General features: G+C 45.5%; 1 protein-coding gene across 2 annotated transcripts in view; it reads right to left on the bottom strand.

Moving 5' to 3' along the window:
• Window positions 1-27,663, bottom strand: part of PPP3R1 (protein phosphatase 3 regulatory subunit B, alpha) — a 76,357-nt gene that overhangs the window by 47,887 nt on the left and 807 nt on the right. The window contains exon 1 of one of the 2 annotated variants that reach the window (XM_075925565.1): window positions 27,374-27,601. The exons of the other annotated variant lie outside the window; for it this stretch is intronic. Coding sequence (XP_075781680.1) covers window positions 27,374-27,376 — 3 coding nt within the window. The 5' untranslated portion in view covers window positions 27,377-27,601. Of the gene's footprint in view, window positions 1-27,373; window positions 27,602-27,663 lie in introns of those variants that run through there. 2 annotated transcript variants of the gene reach the window in all.

The raw sequence follows: 27,663 nt of genomic DNA, 5'->3' as shown, positions 1-27,663 counted from the left end.
CCCCCCCCCCCCCCCATCAAAAAGCCGCTCTTCCTCAAAAAAGTGGAGCTTTCGAAAGTGCTATCGGAAGAAGATATGCAAAGAAGTTGCATATCTTCTTTCCACCGCTCCCCATAGTCTAGATGAGCCCTAAAAGTAAGTGTAAAGATAAATACAATAAGTAGAGCTACCCTGTCCATATAACAGTTCGGGGCAGCTGCCCCAGACCCCACAATAGCTGCCCCAATCGTCCTATGGATGGACAGTCCCACAATAAGGAGGTTAGCCTGTGGGGCCCTGGACAGCTCAGAGGATTTCCTGGAGGGGCCTGGTACAGGGCAGAAGCAGGGGTCAATTTCCCCCATCCCCGCGATGGCCACGGGAACAACAAAACAGACTGCAGCGAAGCAAAGCAATCTCCCAACTGGGTCACTCTGCTTCACTGGAGTGGCGGGAAACAGGGTACCCCAGCCCACTCCCCCACATAATACAGGGCTCAGAGGAACAGGCATTCCACCGAGGTGATTCCCAATCTGTGTCCATGGAGGAAGGGTCAGAACCTAGGAGGAGGAGATGGATTTCAAGACAACCCTGCCTATGGATGTATCGTCTCTAGCCGGCTGTGTAATTGCATAGTGGTTAGTGAAAGTATGAGATGATGACGAATTAGTCGCCCTACAGATGTCTATGATAGAGACCTGTGCTACAAAGGCTGTAGAGGAAGCTCTGGTGGAATGGGCAGTGATAGGTTTCCCTGCTTGGTCATAGCATGCCTTGATACATGCTATGATCCATAAGGACAGACACTGAGACAACACCAGGAGGCCCTTCATCCTCTCGGCTATAGAGATGAAAAGCTATGTGGACCTCTGAAACTGCTTTGTCCTGTCTAAAGCAAACGCGAGAGCTCTCTTTACATCTAACAAGTGTAGTGCCTGTTCTTTCTGGTCTGTGTGGGGCTTAGGGTAGAAGACCAGCAGGAAAATGTCCTAGGACATGTGGAACATGGACACAACCCTGGGCAGAAAAACTGGGTGTAGATGCAGTGTCACCTTGTCCGTGGAGAATATGGTGTATGGAGTCTGCGACCTGAGGGCCCTCAGCTCAGATACCCTTCAGGCCAAGATAACAACCACAAGGCAGGCCAACTTCCACAAGAGATGAAAGAGGAAACACGTGGTTATAGGCTCAAACGGAATGCATGAGGCTTCACACCACATTTAGGTTCCACTGGGAAACTGGCTGCCTGACCTGGGGGTACAGTCTGTCTAAGCCCTGCAGGAAGTACTTAACTATAGCATGAGTAAATACAGACCCTTCCCCTTTCACTGGGTGACAGTCCACAATGGTGCCAAGGTGTACTCTCACCAAGGAGGCAGACAGAACCTGCTGTCTGAGATCAAGGAGGTAGTCCAGGATCAAGGGTTGGGATCCATAGGGGATCCAGCCCCTTCTGAGCAACCCAAGTCGAGAACCTCTTCCATTTGGCCTGAAAGGTCACCCTTGTAGAGGGCTTCCTACTTTCCATCAGAATCTGCCTGAATGAGTCCAAACAGAGACACCTCCCACTCTTCAGCCATGGATCTTCCAGGCCATAAGGTGAAGGGACTGCAGATTTAGGTGGCACAGGTGACACTGATCCAGCTTCTAAGTCAGGAGGTCTGGCACGAGCAGCAGGGTGACAGGGTCCTCTATTGATAGTGACATCAGGGTGGAATACCAGTGCTGGCACGGCTACACCAGGGGCCACCAAGATCATTGATGCCGTGTACCTCCGCACTTTTAGGAGAAGCTCATTTATGGGGGGCGAGGGAGGAAAAGGCATACAGAAGGCATAGCATTAGCATGGCCTGTGATGCAAACAGATCAAGGAGGGGAATTTCCCACCTGTGGAAGAGATGGTATACCACATTCTCCCTGAGAGACCGAAAATGCCCGAAAACGCCCTGCTGAGTCAGTCTGCCAGGGTGTTGTGGTCCTGGGAAGTAGGTGGGCTGCAGATGGATTCCCTGTACAATGCAGAAGTCCCAGAGGGCTAGAGCTTCCTTACAGAGGGGAAGAGTATCAAGCACCAACCTGCCAATTGATATAGGTTGTGTTGTCCCTCAGTACTGAGACAAAATTGACCCTCGGCTGAGCACAGGAATGCCTGGCGCACCAAGCATAGTGCCTTCAGCCCCATGATGTTTATGTGCAGCAACCGCTCTGCCCAAGATCACATACCCAAGATCACATTCCATAGGTTGGCAAGATGGGTTCTCCATCCCATATCTGAGGTGTCTGTCACCAGCTGCATCGAAGGGGGCTGGTGTGCGAAGGGAACTCCTCTGCACACCTTGCTCTCCTGCAGCCACCAGTCCAGCATGTACAGGACCTCTGACAGGATGGTCACCACCATGTTGATGTGAACATGAGCCGGTCTATAGACCCCTTGCCAGCCAGGCTTGCAGTGGGCATAGGTGCAGTCTGGTGTATTGCACCACATAAGTGCAGGATGCCAAGTGACCCAATAGCTTCAGGCAGTTTCTTGCCAAGGTTAGAGGTGTGGCCTGGAGCTTTAGAATGATGTCTCATAACTGTAAACCTGGCACGTAACAGGGATGCCTGACCCGTTGTGGCATCCAGCCTTGCACCCATGAACTCTATTACTTGCATTGGGTAGAGGGTTGATTTCATCTCATTCAGCATGAGATCCCAGTCAGGAGAAGGTTTCCCAGGCCACATCTATCTGAGCTAACACCTGGCCTCTGATGAGACAGTTGTCCAGGCAGGATAAGACTTGGATCCCCCCTCCTCCTTGGGAAGGAAGCCATCACAGCCATACATTTAGTAAATACCCCGGGGGCAGTGGAAAAGCCGAACAGTAGGACCACAAATTAGTAGTGATCTGTGCCCACCATGAAACGCAGGAACCTCGGGGGGCAGAGGGGAAGGAGGGATAATCAAAATGTGGAAGTATTTTGACTTTTATCCAAGTTGAGGGCAACGTACCAGCTCCTAGATCAAGGAAGGGAATGATGGAGGCTAGCATCACCATCCTGAACCTTGACTTCCTTATGAAGGCATATAGCCTTTAGTCTAGGATGGGATGAAGGCTCCTTTGGACTTAGCAAGTACTGGGAATAAAACCCTTTCCCCTGAAATGCAAGTGGAACCTCTTCCACCATGCCAATGACAGGAACAAGGAGACTACCTGACAAAGAAGGTGCTCATGAGATGCATAGGGGAAGGGAGGTGGAAGGACGGGGAGACAGGAAGAGGGATGGAGTATCCCACTGCCACTGTCTCAAGGACCCACTGGTACACAGTGATGGAACGCCAAGAATGGTGGAAAGGGTACAGTTGTAACAATATGGTTTCTCTGTAAGCATACTAGAAGGCCTGTAGACAGATTTGTAGGCCTAAAGCCTTCTTCTGTGGCCAGACTGAAGAGCAGCAGCCAAGTCAAAGGGTAGTCAAGGGTATTTATATTTGAGGTAAATCTTGGATTGCACTTAAATTCAAAAAGTGATCTCATGCTCAAAAAGGTTGGAGACCACTGCATTAGGACACAGTCACCTTCTCACAACCTGGTGTGACACTATTTTAATGCAGTTTAGATAGTATGTGAGCCTTGGGAAATCTTGTGCATTTCAAAGGGTAAGCACCTTTGTGGAGCCCGGAGTCAGCAGGACTTTCAACTGGCTCCAGGCTCCACGCGGAGTTCAGCATTCCTCTTTTGAAATGTACATTACTAGTCAAGTAGTCGATGGAATTTCCATCGACTACTTGACTAGTCAAATTAGTTAGTTAACATTCTTACTAAACGCAGGATGTCATAATAGCCTCGTCTTAAAGTCACAAAGACACAGATTATCGTAGCAGACACAGATTATCGTAGCAAAACCTGCATCCAAAAAAAATATGGCTGTATCCTTCTGTACTGGCAGCTGGTAAAACTCTCTACCATGTCTGCTACCTGGCCTCCTAAGGCAGCAGTTTACCTAGTCAGATCCTCCAATGTATACATTTATATTATCAATAGCAGCTCAATGCAATCAATCTTGGGAACAAATAGAAATGCTATCAAATTTCCTAGTAATAGAGATGTAGCCGTGTTAGTCTGGTCTTGCTGAAACAAAAGACAGGGCTACGCAGCACTTTAAAGACTAACAAGATGGTTTATTAGGTGATGAGCTTTCGTGGGCCAGACTCACTTCCTCAGATCAAATTGTGGAAGAAAATTGGCATGACCATATTTTCTTCCACAATTTGATCTGAGGAAGTGGGTCTGGCCCACAAAAGCTCATCACCTAATAAACCATCTGGTTAGTCTTTAAAGTGCTGCGTAGTCCTGTCTTTTGTTTCATCAAATTTTCTGATTGTTTTCTCCAATTTACCAAATATCACTTTTCTTGTCTGTATTAATCTTCTGCCAATACCCAATCTCCATGAGACACAGAGTCAAACTTTCATCTGCTCCTGTTAGGTCTGTGAAGATGGTGACAAAGTTGAGCTCCAACATACTGAGAACTGAAGCCCAAGTCTCATCACTAATCCCTGTTCCCATGCCTTATACCTGAAACAAGGCCAGTAAACCAGAACAATACATTACCACCGTAAGATTGATATTTATAAGCCATGGTCCAACACAATTTTTTGGGATTATGTGCTATGAAAGAGTAAAACCACTCAAAAGCAACCTCATTCACTCTTGCCTTTGACCAAAATGACTAAGCAACACTCTGATCAACAGTACTGAAGGCAATTAACAGCTCTAACATCAGAAGGGAAACTTGTTTGCTGGCCATCACTAGGAAATAATCAGCTAACAAGGAAATCTTTTTATCAAACCAGTTCAATAACCAGGAAAAAAAATGGTCAAGTGTGTCTGAAGCTGCTGGATACCATGAGAATTCTCTCACCAGTAATATTTTTCTTCTTGCTTCCTTCTATGGAGGTTAGTGGAGTCAAACTCTGAAGGGAACTGATACTTGGTTTATCCAGTTCCTTGATCTTTTGTTCCTTGCGTAGCAGTAATTTCCAAAGGACAATACAAGTCCTTGTAGAAAACCAAAAAGGCAGGATCAGTATTACTTAAAGCTCCACAGAATGATAAACTGGATTTTTATTCACTGATAGAATGATTATGTTTAACATAATGAAATATATCTATTTAGCTACAAAGCTACTGGTTTGGTAGCGATAGCTCAGTGGTTTGAGCATTGGCCTGCTAAACCCAGGGTTGTGAGTTCAATCCTTGAGGGGGCATTTAGAGATTTGGGGCAAATCTGTCAGGGATGGTATTTGGTCCTGCCATAAGGGCAGGGGACTAGACTCAATGGCTTCTCAAGATCCTGTCCAGCTCTATGAGATAGGTTATATCTCCATATATTAAACATTCACTGAAGTCCTTCCTCTACTTTTTCAGTTATATGAGGCAAGATTTTTTTTTTTTGAGGAGCTGGGGTAGAAATAGACCATTTGGTTTATAAATTGCTTGTATAGTTTTATTCAGTTAATATGGTTGTCCAACCTATTTATGATGCATTTTAACAAAGCTAAGGAATTCGTTTGCTGTTGCTCTGGCCAGCCAGGACTTTCTAGAAAGTGAAACAGACTAGCATGACATATCTAAGACTCAATCTCTGCTATGACCATATCCAATATTTGTGTATGCTCCCAAACAGAATGCAGTGTCAGTCTGCCCACCTACCCACAGAACTTATGATAAAAAGACACCAGTCTGGAACCTAGAGAAGCATGAATATGTAGATTCTTCTATGCATGCACAGAGCTGACGGAAGACTTGACCCTACATTCTTTGTTGCCAGAATAATATTTTCTGTAATATTTGTAAATCTAGTTTACTTTAGGGATGTCACCAGTTAACCAGTAAACATTAACACTACCCAGTTAACTGGTAGCCTGGTTGGGCTGGAGCAGCCCCTCACTGTGGGTTACTTCAGCCTGGCCAGGTCCAGCCAGGCTGGAGCATCTCCCCACCTGCAGGATCCTGTTAAAGCAGTTAACCAGTTAAACATAACTTTTAACCAGTTAACTGATTAAACGGATTTTACATTCCTAGTTTCCTTTGAGTTTCTTCTCAGCGTACCCAAATCTAAGCTATATTATCTTCCGATTTCCTGAATAGCTTTTATCTGTAATCTTACCTCAAAGCTGCAAGCCAGCAACTAAAAATTTACAAAAAATGAGTTAAGATAGTTTTACTATTGATATCACTCACTTCTTCCTTTTTTGGAGACAAGTCATTTATTTTCAAGTCTCTCTCACATGAGAATGTGGATCTCAACTTTTATAAAACAGCAAAATTCAAGGAAGCCAACAAAGTGGGTTTTTTGGTAAAAGAAAACCTTTGTCAGGAAAGAAAGCTTGTTTGTATCATCTAATCCTTAATAGTAAAACATTTCAGCTGTAAAATGATTACCATCCTCGAAGTAGCTTAAATTTATTCATTATGCTCTTTATAAATGAAACACTTAATATTCCCTCTGTACTGAAGGTCACTATTCAACTGAAGATTAATACCTCCTGAACAGAGCATTTAAACTGCAGACATCAGAGATAATGAACCAAGGCAAAGGGGATTTCAGGATTTAGGATTACAGTCAGGATCAAATCAGGTTAAAGCTGTTACAGCTCTCTGGCACTGTTGCTCTTTGCAAATTCACTAAAAAAAATGCCACAATTGTTAGTCTTGATCCATGAAATGTGCTATCTCTTTGCTTCCTTCACTAGACTATTAGGTTTAATGTATCTATTAAGAGTGATTGGCATACACCAAACTAGTTGGTGGCTCTGATAGGCATCTAGCCTTTTGAATATCTATTAAGCGCTAGTGTTTTCTCAGTCCTAATGGCACTAGGGATGTACCCGACTAGTCGACTACCTTATCAGGTACTTCAATCACTACTTGACCTGTCACTTTCCCCCCTCCCTTGCTGGCACTGTATGAGAGGCAGCAAGGGGGAAGGGCAGGAGCCGGTGCTGGGGGGGGGGGCAGCTTAAAAGCCAGTTCCCCCAGCAACATCTCCATGGTGGGAAGGGCAGGGAAACAGCTCGAGCAGGGACTTAAGAAGTCTCCACTCGTGCCAGGTCCTGACTGCTGTGCCTCTGCCTTTGAAATGTAGTAGGAGCCCCACAGGACTCTTGCTACATTTCAGAAGCCACCTGCAGCTTCTACTACATTTAAAAGGCAGAGGAACAGCCAGGATAATAAGAGCCCACCCCCCTTCTTATCGACTCATTGAGTAGTTGATGGAAATTCCATCAACTACTTGATTACCTGATTAATCAAAATTTAACATCCTTAAATGGCACTACTACCTAGTGGTTCCTCTAACATTTCTCCAAAAATACAGGTTCCAGGTCTCTCTACCTGTTTATAATCCACAGTTCAGTCATAGCTGGGCTCAGGCTTTGTTAGCCAACATAAGGGAGAAGCTGTATGTCCCTCTGGTTGGCAGCTGGCCAATGATCTCTACTGTGCTTTATTTACATCTTACACTGCTCAGGGGTCTCTGCCACCAAATCACTCATATTCAAAAAGTAAAATTTGAATGGCTGTGGACCATCTGAGTCAAGTAGCTATTCCAGTGGTTCCCAAGCTTTTCCGGAGACCCATTTTGACAATTCAGGAAGACTTGGTGACACAAGGCACTTCAAAAACGGGAAGGGGGGGGGAGAAAGCCACCTGGGGAGACACTTGGCGACCCTTTTGAAATGTAATGGCGACCCATATTTGGGTCCCAACCCATAGATTGGGAAACCCCAAGCTATTCTAAGAAGCCATAAGGAAGCCCTACAGCCGCAAATTGTGACTTGAGCCCACCTAAGAGAGAATCATTTCTGCAGGACCTTCAACCTTCAGAATTAGAGTGAGGAAAGATAAAGGAATAAAAGGAGAGTAAATAGAGTGCTGAGGTTTAGCGTTTGTACAAATCTAGGAAATCCTCAGATGAAAAGTGGTATAAAAATGCGGATTAATTATCTGAACAGATCCTAACAGCATTGGTTTTGAATGACTGGAGAGCATATGGGTAGCTTTTTAAAATATTGCCCAGACTATTTAAATCATCTTTAGTCTATATACAGTACCCATTTCTTTAGGGGTACACAAGAATACAGAATGGTTATTTGTTACATTTCTATATCCCAGTCCAAAAAACAATGCTATATAGCCAGACAGTGGATGGAGTGAGAAAGAAGTTGTTTGCACTTAAATTAGTGCACCAATGCTACTCTCTACCTTCCCAAAAAAGAACAATCCAAATTTCTACTGAAACTCACTGGCTACGTCTAGACTGGCATGATTTTCCGCAAATGCTTTCAATGGAAAAGATTTCCGTTAAAAGCATTTGCGGAAAAGAGCGCCTAGATTGGCACGGACGCTTTTGCGCAAAAGCACTTTTTGCGGAAAAGTATCCATGCCAATCTAAGCACGGTTTTGCACAAGAAATCCCCGATCGCCATTTTCGTCATCGGGGCTTTTTTGTGCAAAACAGTTTTTAGCTGTCTACACTGGACCTCTTGCACAAATACATTTGTGCAAGAGGGCTTTTTCCCCAAACGGGAGCAGCATAGTGTTTGCGCAAGAACACTGACAATCTTACATTAGATTCTTACTGTTCTTGTGCAAATTCAAGCAGCCAGTGTAGACAGCTGGCAAGTTTTTCCACAAAAGACAACGCTTTTGTGGAAAAACTTGCCAGTCTAGATGCAGCCACTAAGTTTAAAACAGGGAACCGACAAGTCTCTCTATTATGTTCACTGCATAGTATGAATTCTGTTGACTAAGACAAGTGTACAAGTATTCAGACTACCACTTCTGTTGAGTTTATAACAAATAGCTGTATCTGACAGAACTCTCTGATCTTGAGAGTTTGCAAAATATATGAATTAGTAAAAAAATAATTAGACCATGGAATTCTAGAACCTTTGCATCAGATTTTTCAAAAGTGCTCAGCACCAAGTAGCTCAAAAAGGGCTATCAGATGTTGGACGCTTTTAAAAATCGGGTCACTTCATTTAGTGCATAAATGGAATCTTAGGGCTCCTAATAACCTGACCCCAATGAGTGCTGAGCACCTGAGAAAATATAGAACTTTGCCTCATGACATTGGAAATCTATGGTGGTTGGATAGGGACCTATTCAAGCAACTTAGACTAGGTCTAGACTGCAAGCTTTTCTCGGAAGAAGCTTTTCCGGAAGAGATTGCCCACAAAAACGTCTTTCAAAAGAGCGTCCACACAGCAAAAGATCATCAAAAAAGTGATCTGCTTTTTCGAAATATAGCATCCACATTGATAGGATGCTCTCTGACATTTAAGTTGTGATTACTGACCTATGGACAGACTGGTCACCAGGGCACCTGTGCTTTTTCCTGGAGGCCTCTTTCCCCCCCCCCCCCCCAAAAGAACACAACCCTCTTCCCCATCCTCTCATACTTTTTTCCGAAAGAGCTCTTTCCAAAAAAAGCTTCTTCCTCATAGAAAGAGGTGAACCGCTGTCGGAAAAACCCCTGCATTCTTTTGACTCTGTCGAAAGAACGCAACTACAGTGTGGGCGTAAGTGTAGTTTTTCTGGAAAAACTCTGAAGTGTAGACATACCCTTGTAAGCTCTGTAGAATTATGCAACTTAATGGGGAGCAGTCTGGCACACTGAAAACAAATATAGGACCGATGACGATGAAGCAGTGAGAAGTCTATGTTAGGGCATCCTGTTACCTCTTTGAATGACACTAATCTTTTGGCTGTATGAACAGTAAAGAGGAAGCCAATACTGAGAGAAGAGTGTAAAACCTGTGGTGGCAAGAGTCTGCCCAAACACTGCACTTTATTGCAAATACAGAACTCCAGGGGAGGAGAGGGGGAAGGGAACTGTTTCATAGGGGAAACAAATCTCTTGAAATAGGTTCTAACAGAGTAAAAGATAAAACATATGCTCTCCTCTAAGATGTGGTAGATTCTGCAAACACAACAGCAGAGGAGCTTTTAATTTCAAAAAGAAAAGCTCACATCCACTCCAGATCAGATAGGTAATTCTGGTGAGCTATGATTTTTGGTCAGAATCGTAGATCCAATGTAGTGCAAACTGAATGTTTAAAAAGGCATGTTCATTATACAAACACATTGGTTCCCCTCTCCCCCCATGCAAGAATATGGATTTTTTCTAAGAGAGTGTAAGATGTTACTCACCTTGAGCAGTAACCATGGTTCTTCAAGATGTACCCCCCCATGGGTACTTCACTGTAAAGTGTGCTTGCGTCCCTGTGCTGCTGATCAGAGAATTTCAGCAGCAGTGTCTGTTAAGCCCACACGTGCTCTCTTATCTCATGTTCTACCCTGAGGTTAAGCAGCATGAACAAGAGAACTCCCCTCAGTTCCTTCTGTACCACAGAGTTCTTGGCAAGAACTTCAAAGTAGAGCAGAAGGGGGTGGATTGAAGAGCCTCCTTAAGGACACGCAGTTCAAAGAACCATCGTTACCACACAAGTAACTTCCCCTTCTTCGAACAGCATCCCTATGGGTGCACTACTGTAGGCGATTCCTAAACAGGATCTTACTGGTGATGAATCAGAGATTTTGCTGAACCACAGGAGATCAATATTGTCTAGCAGCATTACCAAACACTTTCACTGCTTACTGGGCTATTAGAAGACATTTAGAGATAAATTACAGCTAAACAATGGCACAGAACACAAAGGTGGCTGTAAACAAACATTATGGGACCGTGGAAAATTTGGCCACACCCACGATAACTGGATATCAGGACATCCAGTTAACTAAAATTATGCCAGACCATGGATGCTGCTGGACCAGAGTGCCGGACTAGAGAGGTACACCCTGTAGCGACAATGACAATACTGTGGAGCTAAAGATAGCATAGAAAGCAGAGTCTTATGTGGTGCAAAAGTATGCACAGACACCCAGGTTCCGCTCTTCAGATTTCTGAGATAGGGATATTCTCGAGGAAGGCAATGACAGAAAAAAGTGACCTCATGGACTTAGCGTGAACACCAGATGGAGGTGATGCTGTGAGCCAAATAGCACTGCTTAATGCTGTTTGAAATCCAAATGAAACTCAATGCCATTTGGAGCCTCTGAGCCTTTAGATCTCACTGTAACCGAAAGGAATAGTGTACGACATGGGTTTTCAGGGCAATTTTTTTGGTAGCCTCAGAGTTCAGCCACCAGCTCTTATTGGTGGCCAGGTCACTCTCAATTGTTTTCCTAAAACAATTAGCTTTAGGAAAAACAAATATGTACATATACACATGTCCAAATCACTGCAATTTATTTATTGCTAGCTAGTAAGTATGTCATGAAAAGTAGTATTACCAAACATTCAAATATCAGTTTTCACAGCAGACTTACTCAGCCCTGCCAATTCTGGGGACAAATGAAGCCTTGCGTGAGGGGCTGAAGGGCATAGCAGGCAGCCAAAGCTCAAAGCCCTGTTGCCAGAGGACAGGCCCCAGGGACAGAGCTTGAAACCTGTGACCAAAGCCTGCTGCCTTACTACCCATGGGCAGAAGCCAAAAGCCTGAGCCCCACCATTCGCAGAAAGGTAGGAAAGTCACCAGCCACCTGTTCCTACAACATTGTGCTTGGGGGAGGGCGGGGGGGTCCATCCCCTGCTGGTACCCAGCAACCAACATGAAAGTGATGCATCCAGGAATGCCAGGGAGGGGCTGCTGCCTCAGCCTACCAATTACAGCCTAGAAGGCTCTGGCTACTAGAAAAGGTCCAGGTGGCAGCATTTGAGAAACACTGTACTAGAAAACTTCATTCTATCCAGGGAAAAGGTCAGAGCTCTCCTAACATCTAGAGTGTGTAATATAGCCTCTCTGTTGTCTCAATGAAGCTTGGTGGTAAGAGTGAGGAGGTGAATCAAGGTAAGTTTTGACCAGGCCTTATCTCCTTTCTGCAAAGAGAAAATAAATTATTCAGAATGAAAGCAGTCAGACATTTCAATTGAGTCATTCCAACGAGCTGTGGATTAGTGCAAGTTGAAGATGCAAAAAGTCTGAAGGATAAGATGAGTCACAAGGCATGAAAACAGGTCTTAATGTTAAGTGAGATAGCATAGGTGGCTCAAGATTATAGAAACCGAACATTCAAATAAGAGCTTCACAACCTTTTATAAACTGAGAAAATGCTACAAAAGCCCTTTCAAGGCAACAAGATCTTCACATCAGAAGGAATTCTTAGTCAATTTTTAGCAGTAACTGTATGGGCAGAAGGAATTCTTAGTCAATTTTTAGCAGTAACTGTATGCAAGCAAGCGGTGTTTTAAATTTACTTTTAAATGTACTGAAAAAGCATTCATTGCAGAGTTCTAAAATGTTCCAGTTAATATAAATTACCAGATTCTTAACATTCACATAAGTGCTTAAAGCAAAATGCAAAAAGTTTGCTTTCATATGAAAATTTCTTATTTAAGGATATCCATACTTTAGGCTTAAAATTAATTAATTAATTAATTACTCTCTGCCATTAAAACAAATTGAATTTGTTTGTTTTTGTAAACAAGGATTAGAAAACCAAACAGGAAGATGACTCCAGCCTCAAAGAGTTTACAACGTAAGTTTACTAAAACGTATTTTGTTGTCTGTGGACTCAATGGTTTAAATATTTAATAATGAAAATCAAATATGAATATCTTATCTAAAATGTTCATCGAAACCTTAGTGAAAAGAATAATTCACACAAATAAAATTGGTAATTTCTAAGCACCGTTTCAGTAGTTTATAGTGAAATAACGATTGATATGTCTAAACTATGAAGACTTTTTTGCAACCTCTCTCTCACCTGTAGAATGTAGCATTCTTTCTTTTGCTGGATCTCCAGAACTTGGTGAAAGAAGAGAGATTTCTTTATCCTCCCAGAAGTCAAAATTGAGATCAACTGTTGAAACTAGCAAAAAACTGCTGTCTAGATTATCAAAAAACATATGCTGATCTTGGGTGTGAATGTTCCACCTTCTCTGAACACCACAAGTTATACTGACATAGGTTCTAGTGTGCACAGCTCAGCGCAGTGGGAGTGTTTCTCCCACTAGTGCGAGTGTTTCTCCCACTAGTGCCACTCACAAGGTTGGTTTTTTAAGCCAATGAAAAAGCTTACTTGGCAATAAGCACCTGCATCACATGCACTGCAGTGACGCAGCTGTACCGATTCAGCTGTGCTTCTGCAGCAGTATACATATAGATAAGGAGAAGTTTGGACTGTATATAAGAATAAACACAAAGCGGTGTCAGAAAACTGCTGTTAATATGGGCCCCAATTGCATAATCTCATCCAAGTGAGATTCCTTGCAGAGCTCCAATGACATCAATTTATTAGTAGTTGTATTGTGGAGATCCTTTAAAAGACCTTAATCAAGGATCTGGCCCCCATCCGGTGAGGCGCCCACCCCTGCTGTGGAAAGAGACAACTAGTGGGCTGGGTTTGGCCCACTAAGTCACTGGATCCGGCCCACAACTGCCTTGCTGGGACCCTTAAGCACAGCCTAGCTACGTCCGCTTTAAATGCGGCTGCTCTATTCTGGGAGTCAGGAGGGAGACTTAGTGCTCTTTGCCGGCCCCCAGCAAAATCTCTCAGCTTCCACTGGCCAGCTTCCGGCCAATAGGAGACGAGAAATTTTACTGGTGGCAGGGGCAGCCAATGAAGCCTCCTCACTCCCTCCAGCCCTGCCAGAAGCTCCATGTGGCTCAACTTGCAACTGCAGCCTTCAGGTTCCTGTGGGATGGCTGGTTGGGAGACGCCTAGGTAAGTGCCGCCCAGCCAGAGCTTGCTTCTGGCACCACCACCTCTCAACTACCTGGCCCAGGCCACCACTCAAACCCTCTGTACCCCTTTCCTCCAGGTCACAACTCGCTTCCAGACCCTGCATCCCTCCTATAACCTCTCCCCCAGGCCAGACTCCTCTCTGGCACCACACCTCCTTCTGGATTCTGTACCCCAAGCCTCTGCCTCAGATCACAACCCCCTCCTTCACCCAAACTCCCTCTCAGACTCCACACCCCTCCTGCACCCCAGTCCTTTCCCCCAAGCTCCCTTCTGCACCCAACCTCTCTCCCAGGTCCCACCCCCTCTAGAAATTATCACCTACCCTTGCTTTACAGAAATTTTCCTTGAACTTTTTCAACTATACTTACAATGAACAGCAACAATTCTATTTCCTTCTCTCCTTTGGTTAATATGAAGATCTCCAAGTAGATATATCCTTCAACCTTAATTTCAGTCTTTACTCCCATCCTCAGAACTGCTACAGAAGCAAAGGAGTTTGATCATGGCTGTGCTTCATAAACAGTAATGCTTTCCCTGCTCCTGCTTGAGAAATGATTAGTGTGTAGGAAGAGGAGCACAATCAACTACCTCTGCTTCTGGGGTCTGTCTGTGGGGCGAGTTAATGCACAGAAATAAATAGGCATGGGGAAAAAAGAAAGGCATATAAACCAACAAGAAAGGTGGAAAAATTGGGAAGCATACCACTAAGTGAACTGGTTGTTAAACAACAAAACACAGCACGATCCTCAAGAACAATTATACTAACTCTCCTACATGAGCAATTCACAAAATTGGATCACAAGAGTTAGGGCAGGGATCTCAAACTCCAGGACTGCGGGCCACCGTGAGCAAGAGCAATTAAGTAATCTGGTCTGAAGTCCAAGCAGGTTGGGAGGGAGGTCCTGTCCATTACCATTCCCCAAGGCCAGCCTTCTTCCTCCCCACAAGGCACCCCCCAGTAGGGGATAGGGGGGCAGCAGCCCATGGTGGCAGGAGCTGCAGGGAAGCAGAGTGCATTCGTTCTACTGAACTCCACTTCCCTGCAGCTCCTGCTGCCATGGGTGTGCAGAAGGGCCCAATTGCTGCATTCATGCCAGTGCCCAGCAAGGTAATCCCTGAAGCCACATCCTCAGGGGACAGGATGCCATGGAGGGTGGGGGTGGGAATGGCAGAAAGGGGTGGGCCTTGGAGAATGGTAACTGACAACCCTATCACCGGAACACCCAGACTGTATTGCACAATTGCTCTGGCTAGATTAGGGTAGAGGAGAAAAAAAGGGTCAGGAGATTCAAGAATGCAAGACTCACCAAACTGAAATTAGAATTGTGGACAGTGATTTTAAACATTTTTTTTTTAACTTAACTATGGATAAAAGTTTTTCTACACTGCACTGAAAGTAAACCTATGAGCACAGTAATTTATGGATCAAAAGCTTGCCTGGCATGTACACTTTCATAATGAAAGCTGAACATACACCCAGCTATGAGAGCTTCACTGGCAAGAGTGCTTGATTTTATGTTCCTTCCACAAAATAGAAATGTTTGTATGACTATTAAATAAAAATGTACTTATTATTAGGGATGTTAAAATTAGGGATGCCATCATGTAAACAACTACACGACTAATTGATAAACCTCCGCTTGTTGGTTAATCTTGTTGACTACATGCATCCCCCCCTTGCTGCCTCTATATCAGAAGCAGCAAGGATGGGGGAGCGGGAGCCAGTACCCATGAAGAGCTGTCTGGCACCGGATTCACCTGCCCTTCCCCACCCAGTACTGCTGCCTCACACGAAAGGTGTGTGTGTGTGTGTGCGCGCGCGCACGCTTGAGCTAATATGCACGGGGAGCTAGCTTTTAAGCAGGCTCCTCACGCGTACCCGCTCCATGGACTCAGCGCGGGGAGGGGGAGGGGAGGAGAAGAGGGGCCAGCTTAAAAGCTGATTTCTCCCAGCACCAACTCTGCAGTGCCGCCTTCCTTCCTGCCCTTGCTGCTGCCTCTATCAGAGGCAGTAGTGCAGGGGAGGGAGCAGGGGAGGCTGCCGTGAAGCAGCCCCTATCCTGGGCCTTCCACAGACAGAGGCTACTTCGCGGCAACGGCTGCTGTCCACGGAGGGGGTCCAAGCTCCCTCGGACAGAGGCTGCTCCACATCCAACGGACAGGGGCTACTGCCACCCCATGCTACTGCCTCTGTTTCAGAAGCAGCAGTGCGGGGTGGCAGGTAGCCCGTCTGTGCCGGGAGATGATTTTTAAAAGCCTGTTCCTCCAAGCTTTGTCTTCCCAGTGCCACCTACTTCATCCACTCCCTTCCACCTCCTGACCAGCTGCTGCCTCATTCAGAGGCAGTGGGAGGGGATGGAAGTGGCTTCCATGGAGAGTCTTACTACATTTAAAAACGCAGAGCCACAGCAGTCCTGGCTGTGTCCCAGCTCCTACTACATTTAAACTGCAGAGCTTCAGCAGGGGTAGCTCCTGGATTGGCACAAGCCAGGACAGAGCAACTTCCCTTATCCATTAATCATGCAGTCAATACAAATTGTATCAACTACACAGTTAGTCAATTACCCACCTCTTAACATCCTTAGGGAAGACTGTCGTCCAGGATTACTACTGACATTTCAGTAACCCAATAGAAGTCTTCTGGTCTAGGGAAGAAGTCCCTACCTGCAATTTTCTGTATAGGTTAGTGTTCCTGAAGATGCATGTGTTACGCACCTTCACGTACCAGCACATGTTGATACCAGTGAATCAACCCCTATGATTCACCAGAGCTTGCAACAGCATAGAAAAGCCATGCTTTCTATTAATGTATCCCATTGCAAAATGGTCAAAAAATGGGGTAAAAAAGAGGATATGTATGCTATCTATTCCCCCACCAGTTAGAGAATCTCATTGCTGCTCTTTCACGCACATTGCTCAGAGTAACAGTCCTTAAAACAAAGAAGTGGGTGCATGCTTGCCTCACTGCAATCTTCACAGTGGACTTACCCACTCCAAACTAATCAGTGACAGAATGGTGTTGCCAGTTTCCACACAGAAATTGCCACTTGCTTCTCTATCATTAGGGCAGCTCTCATATTTACGTTCTTATCCCAGAAAGCATAGGCAAGCCCTGCAGAGTTGCAGGAAAGTGGCTTTGAGCATCCAAAAGTTCTGCAGCCACTGCTTGTCATCCTGTACCTACATAATGATCCAATCTTATCACTCACTGGTTGTTTCTTTGAACCACTGATGGCCCAGTGTGCAGCTGTTCCATGAATGCCAAAAGGTAATCTTGAATTGTTTCTGCCCAGAGCATGCACAGCAGAAGGGAGACACCACAGTGTCATCATAAGAGTCACAGCTCATGAGAGTCACAGTATCAGGCATGTTGTGTTCATAACTCATATCATAATACTGGAGAGCACTGCAGGATCCATGCTTTCCAACAGAGATAGCAGGTGTGTGTGTTAACAGGGTCTGCTGAAAAGTGACATGAAACATACTAGGAAGCCTCTCTCATTCTGATGGGATGGAAAAAACTGCATCCTAGTATGCTTAGCCTGCCCCCATGATACACTGCAAACTGTTCCAGTGGTCACAAGTTGCATAGTGGGATAGCTATCCACAGTGTACTACTCTCTCTGTCGATGCAAGAACACCTGCTGTGGACATGTGCATTATGTGGACATGCCACAGCAGTTTAAATACAGTGGTGGACGACTACACGTGTAGCTTAAGTCTATTTTGGTTTGTAGTGTAGACATATCTATAAAATTTTTAAAAATGCCAATACAGGCGGTCCCCGGGTTACGTACAAGATAGGGACTGTAGGTTTGTTCTTAAGTTGAATCTGTATGTAAGTCGGAACTGGCATCCAGATTCAGCCACTGCTGAAACTGATCAGTTTCAACAGCGGCTGAATCTGGATGCCAGTTCTGACTTACATACAGATTCAACTTAAGAACCCCAGGCATCCCCAAGTCAGCCGCTGCTGAAACTGATCAGCGGCTGATTCCAGGAAGCCCGGGGCAGGGGCTTCCTGTAGTCAGCCACTGGTCAGTTTCAGCAGCGGCTGACTTGGGGGCGCCTGGGGCAGAGCAGCTGGGGTGCTGCTGGGTTGGTCCAGTAGCGCTGCCGCTGGACCAACCCAGCAGCACCCAAGCTGCTCTGCCCCAGGCGTCCTGATTCAGCCACTGCTGAAACTGACCAGCAGTGGCTGAATCAGGACACCTGGGGCAGAGCAGCTGGGGTGCTGCCGGGTTGGTCCAGTGGGGCCCAGAGCGGCGCTACGGGACCAACCGGCAGCGCCCCAGCTGCTGTACCACAGGCGCCTGGAGCAAAGCGGTGGAACACGCGGGCAGCGGGCAGCCCACACGCGTCTGGGCTGTCCGCTGCCCGCGTGCTCCGGGGCTTTGCTCTGCTTTGCTCCCCGTCCCCCTGGTCTGCAGACCAGGGGGACGGGGAGCAAAGCGGCGGAGCACGCGGGCAACCGACAGCCCAGACGCGTGTGGGCTGCCCGCATGTTCCGCTGCTTTGCTCCCCGTCTCCCTGGTCTGCAGACCAGGGGGACGGGGAGCAAAGCAGAGCAAAGCCCCGGAGCACGCGGGCAGCGGACAGCCCAGACGGGTCTGGGCTGCCCGCTGCCTGTGTGTTCCGCCGCTTTGCTTCTTCTCCCTGGTCTGCTAGAGACCAGGGAGAGGGCCCCGTTCATAACTGCGGATCCGACATAAGTCGGATCCGCGTAACTCGGGGACTGCCTGTAGATGCATTTGCATTGTTACGCTACTGCACACACAGCAATGAGGAGAAGCTTCATACTACATTGCAGCAAAATGATGCCTGGCTCAATGCATAACAAAAATGCACATTACTGTTGTTCATTGTCAAAATGCTTCTTTAAAGCCTCCCTGAATTGAATAGCTCCTGATTAAGCCTTAGAAATGTGTTGTATCAAGTCTATCCTTCCCTGATTTTGCTCACTGAGGGATGTTAAAATACACTTTTACCAAATAAATGCAACTGCTGAATTTTTAGCAGTTATATGTTTACACGCTGGGGAGGAGGTGGCTCTGCAGAAACAGGTGTGTGCAGGCTTTCATGGAGCTGTTTGTGCTCCCTCCATTCCCTCCTCTCCCACACTGCTGCCTCTGTATCAGAGGCAGCAGCACAACGGGGCTGGCAGCTCCCCGGGAGCCAGTGCTCATGGTAAACCTACTTAAAAGCCAGCTCCCCACAAGCACATCGAAAAAGTGATCTGTTTTTTCCTAAAGACAGTGTCCATTCAGTGTGGATACTCTCTCGCATTTCAGCTGTGATTACTATGGACGGAGTGGCTTTTTCCTCTTTTTTGAAAGAACTCCCTCTTCCCCCTCCACACACGCCTTTTTCCTCATAGAATGAGGATTACCAATGTCAGAAAAACCGCTCCGTTCTTTCGATTTTTTTTTTCAGAAGAATGCAATTGCAGTGTGGATGTAATTGATGTATTTTTCAGAAAAACATCCATTTTTCTGAAGAAAAAAACCACCACTCTGTAGTATAGATATACCTTGATACAGGGGCAGAAGCAGCAGAAGGGGGAGGGGGAAAACGGGCGGGAGTTGCATGTAACTGTGAAGGTTAACTGATAAACCCAGGCTCATCTGTTAACCGTTTACACTATCATATTCCTAGTTTACTATGCCCAACACCATTACTGAAGGAGCATTTTAAAAATCAAAGATTTGCTTTCCCTAAAATATGAATCAGCCAAAGTGTTAAAAATTAACAGTTTCAAACACTGGCTAAAAATCTCTTAATCGCTCAGATTTTAATCTCTTAGATTTTGTTAGCTCACCAGTCATTAAAATGTTTCAACCTAGATAGGACCTGTATTTCAAATATAAAATACAAGTTGACTTTTTTTTCTTTTAAAGTCAAGCCTTCATACCTTTTTAAGAAATCATGATGTAAAGAGCATAATCTTTATTTTCTTTCCCTTGCAAAATTTACTTTCTAGTCACAAAACTCAGAGATGTCCTTAAAAAGTAATCTTCACTCCCTGTTAACTGAAAATTATTTTTCACTGCATGAAAATACACACTCCACACCCATAGATTTTCTTCTATTGCTAGACAGCATATCCAAGTGATCTATGTAAACACCTCTAGATAAATGATAGGCATAGTCTCCTCAGAGATTATGCCTATCACAAGGTCCAGATTTACAGAAATCAAGAGTTAAATTAATAATCTGACGCAATGCCCCGAAATTTTTTTCACTAAAAACATGCATATATCTTGGTAGATTCAGTTGAAAGACTTCTGGATAATTCTTACATTTATGATTCTTCAGCTATAAAGTTCAAAATTAGCTAGAAAAAAAAAACCCATGTCCCTATAAGCAAGAACCCATCAAAAATAACTTGGTCACTCCAAACTGATATAGTTTACTCTTACAGAACTCCCCAGTAAATTTCCTTTTGATTAAAATAACTTTCCCCTCAAACAACATTGCCTAGATCAATTCTGATAAAGTGTGTACACTGCCTCAAGTAATCTGTAATGCACTCATCACCTCCATATTTAGGTGTCCATTAGAAAAATATTTAAATAAGCTGCTATACTAACAAATTCAATACACTTCAGAATTGTGGTTCTAATTTCACTCACTAATGTTTACATTTAGAACACATCTCAAATCACAACTGGATTTCTTTTCTCCTCTAAAAGATAAGGTAATCTGTCCATTTTTTTAACAGGACAGTTAGGCCCGCTTGCAGGTGTCCTGCCCCCCCCCCTTTAAAAAAAAAGGGGGGGCAAACTGTCCCATATTTCCTGCTGCAAAGCTCCCCCTGCTGGTGAGTAGTGGTCAGCACAGCAGCGTATTTGTGCCTGGCAGGTGAGTGCGGGCAGACAGTAGCCAGCAGGTGGTGCTCTCAGGCAGGGTGCAGAGGCAGAAAAACAGGCAGTCACTAGGAAGGAAAGGAGCAAGCCTGTGATAGAGGTAAGGATGTGTGGGGTAAGTGAAGGGTATGTGCGTCACCCCTCCCCATGTGCACGTGAAAGCTGGGGCGTGGGGTCTGCCAAAATTTTCAGTCTGTGGGGCTGAAGCCCTGATCCCCAGCTCCTGCTGCAGTGGTCTTGATCCCCAACAGCCCTCCTCACAATGAATTCCCAGAATTCCCTAGGCTTAAGTCCTGAACCAGAGTGCTTCCCCACACCCTGAATTCCCAGCAAAAATCCTGGTGAGGCACCAATCCCTGCTTGCTCCCAACCTATATACCATGAGTCGTAGGGCTCAAGCTGGGAGCGGCAGGGCTGAGTCCTGCGTGCCAAGTGCTCCATGTGAGGGAGAAGACTCCAGAGCCTGTGTGCAGAGTTGCAGGGAGCTCTCTAGCAAGTGCAGTGTAATCCCCAGTACAGCTCCACACTCTCTCCCTGCCCCCTGCCAGATTAGAGGCAGGAGCCTGAGCCCTGGGGCAACTGCTCCTCTGGTTGGTGCCATGACTCAGGCAGCAGTGGTGCTTCCTCCTCTGCTGCTGGTGCAGGGGGTTGAAACTGCACCTAAGCTTCCAGTCCTCTTTGCTCACAGAGCCGGTAAAAGCAGCAAGAGTGGGGAACCCAGCTACATAGCCAGCAGAGCCCTCAGGGATCAGGGGGACCACAAAACCCTCCAGGCATACAGCTGCTAAATACTCTTTCTTTGCACCATGAGGTATCCTCCTGTCGGCACACATCCTCTAGCTCAGCGGTTCCCAACCTTTTCCAGATGGGGACCCATTTTGATAATTCAGGAAGACTTGGTGACCCAGGGCAATTCAAAAAAATGTGTGAATGGCTTCCTGGGGAGACACCTGACGACCCTTTCGAAATGTAATGCCAACCCATATTTGGGACTGAACCCATAGGTTGGAAAACCCTGCCTAGCTACACCTTCTCTGCCCCCAAGCTACCTCTGACCACACACAGTCACTGGCTGCTCCTTCTGATGGGATAAACACAAACATTATTGAGTTTTCTTTTCTACCAGGTGAAACGTCTCATATGCAGTGTGGATTTCTATATCAATTGATTGAGAAGTATTCTTAATAAAACGCTTCTCAGGCTTTATGTAGACAATGTGAATACAAATTTTGGTGGTGCTTAATGTGCTCGGAAAAATAACATTCAGTGAAAACTGCAAAGCAAACTAAGGGAAGATATCTTTGGTTGTGGATGAGGTGCTCACATAACTCATAACTGCCTTCAAACATCAGCTGACTGTCTTCCAACTGTTTTAGAGTCCTTTGCCATAAAAGTTTATAAATACTTTCATATTTACACTGTTCATGTCAAAGGACTGAAAGACTTCGGCCAATTTGTCAACCTTTAAGTTTCTAGAAAATGGCAGCACACAATTCCTTTCCCTGAGACCAGTACTAGAAAGAATTGCATTGATTTTGATGGGCACAAGGCATATTTTCTCTCAAGAGACATACCCAACACTGTTCAAGACAGTCTTCAGTTATCCTTGTACAAAACTGTGGCTTGCTTTTGCTAGTAAGCCACCAGACACTTTTTCAAAGACAGTAGAGGTAATAGAGAAAAATGACTCATTGGTGACAGAAGTTGCACTGCATATTTGTACTCTTCAAAATAATTTACCACAAGACTTAGAGAAAGATTTGTCACATCACACACAAAAACCTTGCTGCAATCTTTGGTTGAGGGTGGAGAAATTAAGGAACAGGAATTTTACAATACAGTTTAGAATTTTTATTCAACATCTCTTAAGTAGTTGGGACACTGGAATCATGCCTTCGAGTGCACAGAAAAGCTTGAGAAGCATACCACTGTGGGATAACATACAAAGCAGTCTTGCCTTTGTCACATAAGAAATCCCACCCTAAGTCTGATAGAGAGAATCATCTTTTTGATAAATGGACAAATGCAAAACCAATAATATCCTGTCACATGTCTCACTGGAACTCTTAGAAAACACCCATTTCTGAAAGGTGATGGAATGTTTTTCAAGAGATGGACAATAAAGCAGTAGAATACTCAGATCTGGCAAAGGCAGATGAGTATGTTTTGTGTTTGCCAGGCACCACAGTCCCTGTTGAATGTGTCTTTTCAGTACAGCCACTCCCTGAGTTACGACCACCTCCACTTACGACTGCGCACTTACGACCAAAGCAGTCGTAATTGCGGATCCAAGTTACGAACAGCAATCCGCACTTACAAACAGCGAGGTCGCCATGTAACTCTATGGGATCCAAGTTATGAACACTGAGTTAGAATCATAGAACCACAGCGCTAGAAAAGACCTCAGAAGGTCATCAAGTCCAGCCCCCTGCTCTAGGCAGGACCAATCCCAACTAAATCAACACAGCCAGGGCTTTGTCAAGCCGAGACTTAAACACTGCTAGGGATGGAAACTCCACTACTTCCCTAGGTAAGCCATTCCAGGGAAGTGTTGGTCCATAACTTGTTCGTAACTCGGGGAGCGGCTGTAATGAATGCAGACTGTGCTGCATTTTAAGATGAGTTGCTGAAAAACAACTGGATCATTTGAAAAATTGCTACAAATAATAAACAAGGTCCACAAGAAGCATTGCACCGTGGAGGACAACAATATGAGGATAAGGCAGGCACTTCTAAAGAGCAGTAACCACTTAATTGTGAGTATATATTTAAAATTTTTACTTATTAGTTATAATAATGCAGTATATGTTTTTAATAGGTGCTCAGTCAGCTTAAAGTTATTTTGAAGGTTTTTACTACATAGTTCTGACTGATTGCTGTTGAACTCACTTAAATCCGAGCAACTTTGTCGGGTGTCCCAAATTTGGCATACGGAAATACAATTGCCCTAATTCTAGTTCAAATATGAATTAATTCACAGTAGTTGGATGGCCTATGTCAGCATTTCCCAAAGTGTGGTCCGTGGCCCAGTACCGATCCTTAGAAAAAAAAATACTGGTCCTTAGAAAAATTATCGCGCACGATCCTATTCATTTGTGTGACAGGGTAGCAGCACCCCACACAGCCGACCATGGCGGCACAGCCCTCTTGGGAGAGAGCCTGCCACTGCGGCATCTCTACTGGGCATGCTCCCGGGCGGCGGGGATAGATCTAGCAGGCACTAGAACCCAGGGAGAAGGCCAGGCACACCAACGCAGATTGCCCGGTGCCGGCGTCAGCCAGGGGAGCCGGCCGATAAAGCGGCTGGGATTGGGGCTGGGGGGGGGGAGGGGGGGTTCGGAACAACCAGCCGGACAGGTAGGGCAAGCACAATTTATTTGCATATTCATTTGCTTAATGAATATGCAAATAAATGTTACCGCCCCTCCAAAAGCTTGTGAATGGGGTTTACTGGTCCCCAGTATCAAAAAAATTGGGAACCACTGGCCTATGTTATGCAGGAGACCAGACTAAATGATCAGAGCAGACCAGTCCCTTCTGACTTACTATCTACGAAATTTTAGAAAAAAGCTACCTATGATGCACACTACAATATAGTGGAAAAAGCTGAGGTCAGTGTATTTGCCAGTGCTTTCACTCTGCAAGAGCATAACAGAAATGTTACTTCAAACTCCAAACACCATCATCCTAGTATAAAAAATAAAAATTAAAGCTGAAAAATAAGACACAAGCTTAGTTTGCATGAATTAAGACTTCACTGTCTTGCAGTGAAAGCATCCAAATTAGGGATGCAAATGGGGGAGGCCCTCAGTGGGCCCCCCTGAAGTGCAGCAGGCCCCTGCTCACGTCAGGTGGGGGAGGGCGCTATTCCAGATCCACCCGCCCCTGGTTAACTATACCCAGTAAGGCTCACCCAAAAAGGGCGATGCTTACCAGTTAACCACTCACACATCCCTAATTGAAATAACCACAAAGTATATTAAATTTTTCCCTAAAAATTAAAGGCAACTAAATTATGCTGATCATGATTTCTCAGATTAATCTATTCTTAAATTTTATCCAAATTTCAGATTTAAAATGTCAGGTCTACAACAAAATACAGGACTATGTAGCACTTTAAAGACTAACAAGATGGTTTATTAGATGATGAAGGGGGTCTGGCCCACGAAAGCTCCTCAGATCAAATAGTGGAAGAAAATAGTCACAGCCATATATACCAAAGGATACAATTAAAAAAATGAACACATATGAAAAGGACAAATCACATTTCAGAACAGAAGGGGGATGCGGGGGGGGGGGGGAGGGAAGGAAGGTGAATGCCTGTGAGTTAATGATATTAGAGGTGGGGAAGGGTAGATGTCTGTGACAGTAAATGTTTCCTAGGATTGCTAGCGTAGATGCAGATTATTCTCTCCCCTCCCCTACTGCTTTTGCCCAGCACAGTAAACACTTTTGCTGGTAGAATATAACCAGCATAACTATGTATATAATAAGGCTTTGCTGTTCTAGAAATATCATTTAAAAAGACATCCTTATCCAAAATTACTATGCTGGCAAAATTTTCTAGCATAGACCTAACCTAACATAGAACTAGCAAGACAGTGAAAGTTAGGCGCATCTAAAAACCTTTCATAGAGGCACTAAAATCTCACCATTCATGAACTCTTTCTTGCAGTTTATGCATGTTAATAAGCATCCAAGAAATCTTCAAGAACATTCTTCTAACCTGGGCTAACTACATTAGTGTAATTATAATCACAGATAGTAATGATACAGTAAGCTACAGATCATTCCCTTATTAGATATACCTAAAACAACTGCAAGCACTGCTGAAGTAACATGCCTACAAGTACTAAAAGTTTGTTTTGTTTGTCTTGATTTTACCATCACCTTTTCCGAACGTGAAAATGATACCTATTTGATAGCTTTAGTGTTGCTTATGTATTTCAAATGTTTGACAGTAGCTTTCCAGACCCACAATTTAAAACAAAGCAAGCCTCTAAATATTTCAAAATGCTTCCCTAGCAAAATATTTCTAACAGAAAGTAAAGGCACAATTACAAGATCAGCCTAAGCACACATCATCATTTTCGACCATATCTTTACTATATAAAGGAAAGTTGGCAATTGCATTTTTAAAAATAGTAAAACAAAAGGAAATTCATTTTTGGTTCACATGCAGTGCTAGACTTAACAGGCAATGGTGGTAAAACAATTAGTTTTGCAAATAAAGCAGAGCTAGAAATGAATAGCTCAGATTTGGAATTGAGAAATATACACAAACTGAAACTTTTACAGAAATCATCCCACAATCTCAGGTGTTGGATAATTTAGGATAAAAGAGATGTTTATTAAAAAGGGCGTTGATTTCTTGGCACCGCCGATAAGTAGGAGACACCCCTAGTGTCGACGTAAAATACTACAGCACAGAATACCATATGTCTGGGAATAATTTTACAGCAGTAAATGTGAAATTTAAAATCGCCATGATTTTTAAAAGACAATCCCTTCATATCTTGTGAACCTTCATACAACATGCAAAAATACACATGTACATCACAGTTACTGTAAGATTTTTATCTCTGAGCAATAAAGCCTGTATAATCTAGCATGTCTACTGCCACAGGCAACGCACATAGCCTTCCGGTCTGCACATGAAAAGTACGCTGCTGCACCAAAGCGCAAAAAAAAAAAAAAAAAAAGCCAACCCCCCTCCCAACAACCCTGCAAAATAATCACCACTGAACAGCACCACTGAGCAATGTCAGAGAAATGCAAGATTACATCTGGGAAACAGATGAACTGCAGTCTAGGATTCAATCCTGCTTCAGAGATGGGAAGAGGCCTGACACAGGGGTTTGGGGTATTGGAGCAGCAGGTACAGAGGCAGATAAGCAGTGGTGTGTGGATACTTGCACACGATAATGAGAGAAAGGGGAGTAAGAAGAGGAGCGTGTAGGTGGAAGGTCTGGGGGAGGTGACAGGGGTATGACGACAGGGAGGGGGGATGGGCTGTTACTGACAGGGTGGCAGGAAAAGACTGGGGAGCATGTGGGAGGAAACGAGGTACTTGGAGGCAGCCTGAGGGGGACAAGGGGTAGCTGGAGGCGATCTGTGGAACTACTGGGGAAGGGATGGGGGTATCTGGAGGCGGCCTAGCACAGAGGGGGAAAGAGGACATGGGGTGAGCTGAAGGCAGCACGGGATCAGTGTGTGTGTGGGAGGGGGGGTATTTGGAGGCAGTCCAGGGGTAGCTGTTGGGGTGAGGTATTTGGGATCAGCCCAGGGCATGGAGGAGGGAAGGGGAGCGGGGTGTATGCGGAGGCGGCTCAGGGTGAGGGGGAAGAGGTCCGGGGTGTATGCGGAGGCGGCCCGGGGTAATTGTTACAGGGGGGCAATCTGGAGGCAACTCAGGGCGCGGGGGGCGTATGTGGAGGCGGCCCGGGGGCGGCGGAATAGGTGGAGGCGCCCGGGGCGCAGCGGGGCGCGGGCAGTTGGCGGACCAGGGCAGGAGGAGGCATCCGAAGGCGTAGTGGGGGTGGGAGGAATAAGCAGCACGGGAGGGCCGGGTCCCGCGGGAAGCAGGGCGGGGGCGACTCCTAAGGGCCGCTGCCGCCCCCGCTCCCTCGGTCTCTGCCCCCGACCCACAGGTTGGAGCTGGGGCCGGAATTTTCTGCCGGGCCCGGTGCAGGGGGCTCGGCGGGCGGGGGAAGAGGGAGCGAGCGGCGCTCACCATGGTGGCGGGTGGGTGTTGGGAGCCTCCCGCAGCTGGATCCGCCGAGCGCCGGTCTCAGTTCCCGCCTACACCGCGCCCGCTCTGGCCGCCGCTCGCGCAGCTGACGGTTTCGCTGCAGTGGCTCGCGCTGACCCGCAACCTCACCGAAAGGGAGGGAAGAGGAGCGAGCGAAGAGCGGCACCACAGGGCGGAGCAGCCAACATCCGGGCACCCCCCGCCACCAGGGGGCTAATTTGCATACGTGGGAGGGGGAGGGGGGTAGGCTGCGCGAGACGTCACGTATGGCC

This window comes from Pelodiscus sinensis, chromosome 3 (assembly GCF_049634645.1).
Source record: "Pelodiscus sinensis isolate JC-2024 chromosome 3, ASM4963464v1, whole genome shotgun sequence".
Classification (NCBI taxonomy): Eukaryota; Metazoa; Chordata; order Testudines; family Trionychidae; genus Pelodiscus; species Pelodiscus sinensis.
The sequence above is the reverse complement of the archived record's forward strand: the minus strand, read 5'-3'. Positions and strand labels throughout refer to the sequence as shown.